Genomic DNA, 8945 nt, shown 5'->3' on the forward strand with positions numbered 1-8945 from the left:
AGTCGCTGTTCTGCGTAGGACATCCAGTCGTAAACCCCATTTTACAGATTCGGTAATTGAGGCACGAAGTGAAATAACTTGCCCAAGGTCACATGGCAAACAAGTGGTGGAAGTGGAATTAGAACGCAGGTTCTCTGACTCCCAGGTCCGTGCTCTGTCAACTGGGCTATGCTGCTTCACTGTGCTTCCCTGTCTCAAGGTGCTTAATTGTCTCGGTCTCGGCCTGTGTAAAAAAAAAACCCTCCCCGTCCTTACTACTACTAATAATACCAATAATAATAATTGTGGTATTTGGTAAACGTTTAATATGTGCCAGGCACTGTACACTGTACTACGCGCTGGAGTGGATACAAGCAAATTGGGTCAGACAAGTCCCTGTCCCACATGGGGCTCACAGTCTTAATCCCCATTTTGCAGATGAGGTAGCTGAGGCCCAGAGAAGGGAAGTGACTTGCCCAAAGTCACACAGCAGACAAGTGGTGGAGCCGGGATTAAAAACGAGGTCCTTCTGGACTCTATTCAGTGGGCCACACTGCTGGGATCAATATACCTGGTCTCTGCACCTGAGCGGGACTTAATTGGAGTGGAGGACAGGCAGCTTTACTAGGAATCTATGGAAAATCTATGTTGGAACCATGTGATTCCATTTTCCAGATTGCACTTGTCTTCCAGTCACTCTGAAAATGGACAGACGATCTGAAAGGTGAACTATAACACCATTTGGCAGTTCACCAGCAGAGGAGATTTATCTTTTATGTTGAGTATAACTCTCAGCATGATGGACTGCCACCCGTAGAGGAGGACATAGAAGGTGACCAGGGCCATCACCCTCTTGGCTGCCATGACCTCGGCCATCGCCCCAGGGGAACATCTGGGACCATGGAAGTGCCGGACCCCCCGGTGTTGTCTGTACAGGACGAACACCAAGTAGCCACTGGCCGCGCTCATGAGCCACATGAAGAACAAGTCGTGGAGGGAGAATAAGATGGTGATGAGCAGTGTGGCTTTTGCGCTGACACTGACTTTTATGCAATATTTGAGGTCCAGCACGAGTTTAACACTGCTGCTGTTCTTGGGGCCTGGCATGTACATTGACATACTTAAATCTACGAGCAGATTAAGGCCCCAGGACAGGGGGAAGGAGAGGATGACACCGCTGGGTAACCTGGCTTTGATCCGGGCCGGTGGGGGGGGTTTCGGGGTTGATGGTGACGGTCTGGAAGATGCACAGAAGGCAGGTGGTGCAGATGGAGAGCCTCCGGCCCACTGGAGAACTGTGCATGAGGAATTTATATACGACGTCACTTAGGAAATTTCTCCATTCCTCAGGCTGACAGGGTCTCCGGGATTCCAAGAGTGAGAAGAATCATGGTGTTAGCCAACTTCAGGTGGCTGAAAATCATATCCAAGGTGTTGAACATGGAGCTGACGAATACCGTGTGCATATAAAACACCAGGAGTACATTCACAAAGGTCCCGTTGGTGATCTGAAACAGCATCACAGTCCTGAAGGACATGGAAATGCCATCCATTCTCCTTCAATTTTCCTCAAATCAGGAAGTGGCCTCCTGCAAAAAATTTGGGATGAAGCAGGGAGGAAGGTGAGACAAGAAATCTACAGCTGAATCTGCTCTGTAATTGTTCTATTTAATGTCTGTCTACCCCTCTAGTCTGTAAGAATGCTGTGGGCAGGGAGCTTGTCTATCAACTCTGTTGTCGTGTACTCCCTCAAGTGCTTAGTACAGGGCTCTGTACACGGTAAGCGCTCAATAAATACAACCGATGGATTGATTGATGGACTCTGGTGCCATCTCGCTGTGCTCTGCCCCTTGGAAGATGTGGAGGATAAAAATGACCACTGGCCAGTGACACCGGATCTGCCACAACTCTCTGACTGTGGTTAATCCCTCCTGCTATTGCTTGGACCTTCACTTGATGACTGTGGCATTTTCTAAGCACGTACCATAACCCAAGCACTGCTCAAAGCGCTCTGGTAGATCCATATTGGTCAGGTGGGAAACGGTCCCTGCTCCACATTGGGCTCACAGTCTAAGTAGGAGGGACGATAGGCATTCAATTCCCATTTCGCTGTTGAGTAAGTCGAGGCACAGAGAAGTTAGGTGACCTGTCCAAGTTCACAGAACAACGTGGCTTAGTGGAAAGATCATGGGCATTGGAGTCCGAGGACCTGGGCTTTAATCCCGGCTGCTGTGTGACTTTGGGCAAGCCACTTCATTTCTCTGTGCCTCTGTTCCCTCATCTGTAAAATGGAAATTAAGACTGTGAGCCCCAAGTGGGGTGTGGACTGTGTCCAACCTGATTATCTTGTGTCTAGCCCAGATTTTAGAACAGTGCCTGGCGCTTAACAAGCACCATCAGGAAAACCCCAACAAATGTCTTTAAAAAAATTAGGAGCAGGGGAACTGGGCTAGCCCCTTTTGCAGATGACTCCCAAAACTCCCCATCCAGCCCTGAGTTCTCATCCAACCTACAGTTCCCCTACTCTTCTTGTCTTCACGTAATCGCCACTTGGCTGTCCCACCCAAACCTCACACTTAGAACACTTAATCAATCAATCAATCGTATTTATTGAGCGCTTACTGTGTGCAGAGCACTGTACTAAGCGCTTGGGAAGTACAAGTTTACAGTGCTCTGCACACAGTAAGCGCTCAATAAATACGATTGATGATGAAGTTGGAAACATATAGAAACAGTCCTTACCCAACATTGGGCTCACTGTTTAAAATCAAACCCCTGAGCTTCCTTCTTAAACCCGTTCCTACGCTTACATTTTTCATTTCTGGAGACGATTCTCCCCCAGCCTTCAAAGCCTTATTAAAGATACATCTCCTCCAAGAGGTCTACCATGACTAAGCCCCCTTAATTCATTCCCCCGCTTCCAGCACCACAGGACTTATGTCCATATCTGTCATTTATTAATTTCTGTAAGCTTGCTGTGGGCATGGAATGTGTCTGTTATATTGTTGTATCATTCGCTCCCCAGCACTTAGTACAGTGCCTTGTACACGGTAAGCACTCAATAAAACCGCCGACGGCGCTGCGCACGGTCCTCCGGCCAGCCCGCCGACGGCGCTGCGCACGGCACTCCCACCCTCAGCCGCCGACGGCGATGCGTACAGCACTCCCGCATCCAACCGCCGACGGCGCTGCGCACGGCACTCCCGCCTCCAGCCGCCGACGGCGCTGCACAGGGCCCCTCCAGCCAGCCCGCTGACGGCGCTGCGTACAGTTCTCCGCCTCTAGCTGCCGACGGCGCTGAGCACGGCATTCCCACCCTCAGTCGCCGACGGCGCTACACACGGCCCCTCCAGCCACCACGCCGACGGCGCTGCGCACAGCCCTCCAGCCAGCCCGCCGACGGCGCTGCGCACGGTCCTCCGCCTCTAGCCGCCGACGGCGTTGCACAAGGCACTCCCACCCTCAGCCGCCGGCGGCGCTGCGCACGACCCCTCCAGCCACCCCACCGACGGCGCTGCGCACGGCCCTCCAGCTACCCCACCGACGGCGCTGCGCACGGCCCTCCCGCTTCTAACCGCCGACGGCGCTGCGCACGGCCCTCCCACCTTCAGCCGCCGACGGCGCTGCGCATGGCCCTCCTGCCTGCAAAACCCTGCGCACGGCCCTCCCATCCTCAACCGCCGTTGGCGGTGTGCACGGCCTTCTCGCCTCTAACCGCCGACGGCGGTGCGCACTGCCCTCCCACCTCCAAAGCGCTGCGCACGGCCCTCCCACCGTCAGCCGCCGACGGCGCTGCGCACGGCCCTCCGTCCTGCGAGCGGGCAGGCTCGCTCCCACGGGCCAACGGTCCTCAGGGCGTTGAGGAGAGCGGGCCGTGAAGGCTTACGGGAGCCGGGCCTCAGTGACCTCATCTGGAAAATGGGGATGCAGACTGTCAGCCCCTACCTGGTGACGTTGCGTCTCTCCCAGCGCTTAGAACAGTGCTTGGCACATAGAACTGACCTTATCCGCAACTGACCCGAGTCCTGCACGCCCTTCAAGATCCAGATGGACGCAAGCCACGTGGCCGCATCACTGGGGAAAAGACGGCCGAGGAGGGCCCGGGCCAAAGAGAAGCAGCGTGGCTCAGTGGAAAGAGCCCGGGTTTTGGAGTCAGTGGTCAGGGGTTCAAATCCCGGCTGTGTGACTTTGGGCAAGTCACTTCACTTCTCTGGGCCTCACTTCCCTCATCTGTAAAATGGGGATTGACTGTGAGCCCCTTGTGGGACAACCTGATCACCTTATAACCTCCTTAGCGCTTAGAATAGTGCTTTGCACTTAGTAAGCGCCTAGTAAATGCCATCGTCATCATCATCATCAAAGCGTATTTCCCTCACGAACCCAACCGAGGGACCCATCCGAGGTCAAAACTAGCCACCGTTACCGCTTCTTCACAGACAACAGCACCTGTATATATGTATATATGTTTGTATGTATTTATTACTCTATTTATTTTATTTGTACATATTTATTCTATTTATTTTATTTTGTTAATATGTTTTGTTTTATTCTCTGTCTTCCCCTTCTAGACTGTGAGCCCACTGTTGGGTAGGGACCGGCTCTGTATGTTGCCAACTTGTACTTCCCAAGCGCTTAGTACAGTGCTTTGCACACAGTAAGCGCTCAATAAATACGATTGAATGAATGAATGATTGATTGATTAATTGATGACACCATCACCCTCCCTTTTCCACCAACCCTCCAACTCATTGTCACCCTTGAATCCTCACCACTGACTCTCACTTTGCTAAACCTTGATGGTTCTTTCTGCCCATTTCTCAGATTACCTCTCACTCCTCTCTATTCAAGCAATTTGTACTCCAGTAATAGTATTTAGCATCTCCAAATAATGATAATAAATAAATAATAATCGTCTCTCCATCCAAACTGCTACTATGCTGATTCTAGGCTGTAAGTCCATTGTTGGATAGGGACCGTCTCTATATGTTACCGATTTGTACTTTCCAAGCGCTTAGTACAGTGTTCTGCACACAGTAAGTGCTTAATAAATATGACTGATTGAATGAATGAATCCAAGCACTTATCCTATCCCGCCTTGACTATTTCATCAGGCTCCTTCCTGGCCACCCCGCACCCTCCCACCACCAGCCTTCTGTCTCTCCCCACTCCAATCCGTACTTCACTCTGCTGCCGGGATCATTTTTTCTACAAAAACGTTCAGAACATGTTTCTGCACTCCTCAGAAAACGTCAGTGATTGTCAAGCCACCTCTGCATCAAACAAACACTTCTTGTCATTGGCTTTAAAGCACTCAGCCACCTTACCTCACTGATTTCCTACTACAGCCCAGCCTGCACACTTCAATCCTCTAGTGCCAACCTACTCACTGTACCTCCATGTCATCTATCTCACCACCAACCCCTCCCCTACGTTCTGCGTTTGGCCTGGAACTCCCTCCCCTTTCATATCCAACACACCACCGCGCTCCTCGTCTTCAAAGCCTTATTAAAATCGTACTTCCTCCGAGAGGCTTTCCCTGACTAGATCCTCATTTCCCTTACTCCTTCGCCGTACTGTCACCCTACACTTGGATCTATACCCTTTAAACATTTGATATTCACCCCCAACGTCACCCCTGAGCACTCATGTAATTTATTTTAATGTCAGTCTCACCCACTAGACTGTAAGCTCGTTGTGGGCAGGGAGGGTGTCTACCAACTCCGTTCCATTGTATTCTCTCAAGCACTTAGTACAGTGTTCTGTACACAGTACGCACTCAATAAATATAATTATAATTGAATAGTAGAGAAGCACCATTGCGTAGTGGTTAGGGCAGGGGCCAGGGAGTCAGAAGGATGTGAGTACTAATTCTGGCTCCACCACTTGTCAGCTGTGTAACCTTGGGAAAATCACTTCACCTCTCTGGACCTCAGTTCCCTCATCTGGAGAATGGGGATTAAGATCATGAGCCCTTTGTGGAACAGGGATGATATCCAACGCGATTATCTTGTATCTACCCCAGTGATAGGAAGAGTGTCCGACACATTGTAAGCACTTAACAAATACTATTATTGTTATTATTCCCCCCCAACACTCTCTCCCTCCCTCTTTCTTTCTGTTCTTTACCTTTGTTGCTCTGCTCTTCGCTATCTTCACCCACAACATGGTCATCAAGGCTAAGGTGGAGATCAGAAACAGGGGCACAGGATAATGTGGGCTGGAGTCGGGGGAGGGGGCACCTCTCTCTTTACCAAGTCTCCCAGCCAATCACTATCTTGCTGACATCTGGGAGACTTTCTGAAGTCCCTCTACCGCTCATCAGCTGAGTGACCTTAGGCAAGTCACTTCATTTCCCTGTGCTTCCAGTTCCCTCATTTGCTAAATTAGATTTCAATACCTGTTCCCCCTCCTACTTAGACTGTGAGTCCCATGTGAGGCCACAGCGCTTGGTACAGTTCTGGGCACATAGCAGACACTTAACAAATACCACAATCAGTATTATCTGGAGAGCAACATTTTCTCTTTTCGATATCAACATGAAATTGGAGTCTTTGCCATAGCCTCGTCCGGGTTTCTTCTTCTAAGATCCTTAGAGCCCCCGTAGAAGAAAGGGTGTGACCAGCCCTGGAGCCCATCACAGTTGGAAGTTGCTATATCGGACCCTCCCAAGCATTTAATACAGTGCCTTGTACACAGTAAGTGCTCAATAAATACGATTGAAACTACCGAAAGCCTTGGGAAGCCACTGACAGAGAGACGGCTTTATCCTACTCACCCGTCTCATGCTGGCTTGAAGGGCCGATGGCGGGCATACGTTGACAGATCGAAGCTGAGGCAGCCAGTTTTCACTGCTCTCTACTGTTGGGGACTGATTAGTAACTCTGTGGGTGTGTATAGCGTGTGTGAGCATAATTAATCCACTCAGTTGTACCCATTCTCCCTTCCCTGATGTCACATAACCCGGGAGAAAATGAACCTAGAGTCAACAATGCCATTATCCACTCATCGTCAACCCATCGGAGATAATGACTGTGATATTTGTTAGCCGCTTACTATGTAAATGGCACTGAACTAAACATTGGAGTAGATACATGCTAAACAGAATGGACACAGTCCACGTCCCACATGTGGTTCACAGTCCTAATTCCCATTTTGCAGATGAGGTAACAGAGGCACAGAGAAGGGAAGTGAATTGCCGGAAGTCACACAGCAGACTAGTACTGGAGCCCAGGTTTTACCAAGCCTGGGTTTTATCCACTAGGCCTAGGCCATGCTAAGGGCATGGGCTTGGGAGTCAGAGGACGTGGGTTCTAATCCCGGCTTCACCATTTATCTGCTGTGTGACCTTGGGAAAGTCACTTAACTTCTCTGGGACTCAGTTACTTCATTTGTAAAATGGGGATGAAGACTGTGAGCCCCACGTGGGACAATCTGATTACATTGCATCTACCCCAGCGCTTAAAACACTTTGCTTGGCACGTAGTAAGCACTTAACAAATATTATTATTATTATTATCATTATTATTATTATTACTAGGGAAGAAGCGTGGCTCAGGGGAAAGAGCTCGGGCTTGGGAGTTAGAGGTCATGGGTTCTAATCCTGTCTCCACCACTTGTCAGCTGTATGACTGGGCAAGTCACTTAACTTCTCTGTACCTCCATTACCTTATCTGTATAATGGGAAATAAGACTGTGAGCCCCACGTGGGACAACCTGATTACCTTGTATCACCCCCAGCGCTTAGAGCAGAGCTTGGCAAATAGTAAGCGCTTAACAAATGTTATTATATTAATATTATTATTAAAAGATGCCTTTGGCAAGACGTGCCAACATCGGCAGAGCAGCCTGCAGGTTTCAGAAATGTCACAGGCTTTACTAAGTGTGGTGTTTGTTAAGCTCTTACTAGGCATCAGTCACTGTTCTAAGCCCTGAGGTGGAAACAAGCTGGTTGAACACAGTTCACATCCCACATGGGACTCATGGTCTTAATCACGACTTTACAGAGGAGGTAAATAGAGTCCCAGAGAATCCCAGTCCTTCTGAGTCGCAGGTGTGGGATCTAACTACTAGGAAACGCTACTCCCTCCCTGTTTGGGGAGGACCCGTGGCCTGAAACAGGAAGGTAGCCTGGGGCCAGAGATCTGCAGAGCCTTAATGACGTTTTTTGGGACAGACTCTGGACAGGCCCTATTTGTGGGACCCTCCCAAGAGCCCCCGCACCCCCGGGGCTGTTCGGTGGATAAGACCGGTCCAGTCAGAGAACAGTACTGCCCCTGGGAAAGAGTCTGCCGTAATTACAATCCGAGTTATTTTCTGGTCCTACACCTCAGCAAGCCAGGATTGATGGACCTAAGACCAACCGATCGGTGAAGAAAAGGGGAAAACAGAAGAAACCAGAAGACTCCAAACTACAGCAGGTAAGTGAAGTTAACCATCGTCGATGGAATTTATTGATCGCCTAGTGTGCTGTACTAAGCGCTTGGGAGAGTGCTATCGAACGGTGTTGGTGGAAACATTCCTTACCCACATCGAGCTTACTATCTAGAGGGTCTGAGAGGTTAGGTTGATGAATTGGTTATGATATGTAACGTACTGGGTCTTTATTCAAGCAGCCTGGCCCAGTGGACAGAGCCCAGGCCTGGAAGTTGGCCCAGGCCTAGACGTTGTCTGCTGTGGGACTTTGGGCAAGTCCCGTCAATTCATTTCTCTTTGCCTCGGTTTCCTCTTCTGTAAAAGCTGTTTGGGCTTGATATGAAGGAATGTGGGAATTAATAAGGAGTTGCTTGTTAGAAGAGGTGAGATTTTAGGGAGACTAAAGACTGGTGGATTTTTGAGGGACGGGACTTTAAAATTACGGACATTGTGAGGCTGGGGATGCAGGAGAGAAGATTAAAAGTGACGTATAATCAATCAATCGTATTTATTGAGCGCTTTCTGTGTGCAGAGCACTGTACTAAGTACCTGAA

At 49.7% G+C, this 8945-nt stretch overlaps 1 protein-coding gene across 1 annotated transcript; it reads right to left on the reverse strand.

Annotated features, from left to right (window-relative positions):
- Positions 1-708: 708 nt before the first annotated feature.
- Positions 709-1532, reverse strand: LOC119921879 (olfactory receptor class A-like protein 1). The gene is made up of 2 exons (XM_038741868.1): positions 1336-1532; positions 709-1216 (listed from the first exon to the last, which is right to left on the reverse strand). The coding sequence occupies exons 1-2, from the start codon at positions 1530-1532 to the stop codon at positions 709-711; spliced, it is 705 nt and encodes a 234-aa protein (XP_038597796.1).
- Between the last annotated feature and the right edge of the window lie 7413 nt (positions 1533-8945).

Source organism: Tachyglossus aculeatus, unplaced genomic scaffold (genome assembly GCF_015852505.1).
Source record: "Tachyglossus aculeatus isolate mTacAcu1 unplaced genomic scaffold, mTacAcu1.pri SUPER_32, whole genome shotgun sequence".
Classification (NCBI taxonomy): Eukaryota; Metazoa; Chordata; class Mammalia; order Monotremata; family Tachyglossidae; genus Tachyglossus; species Tachyglossus aculeatus.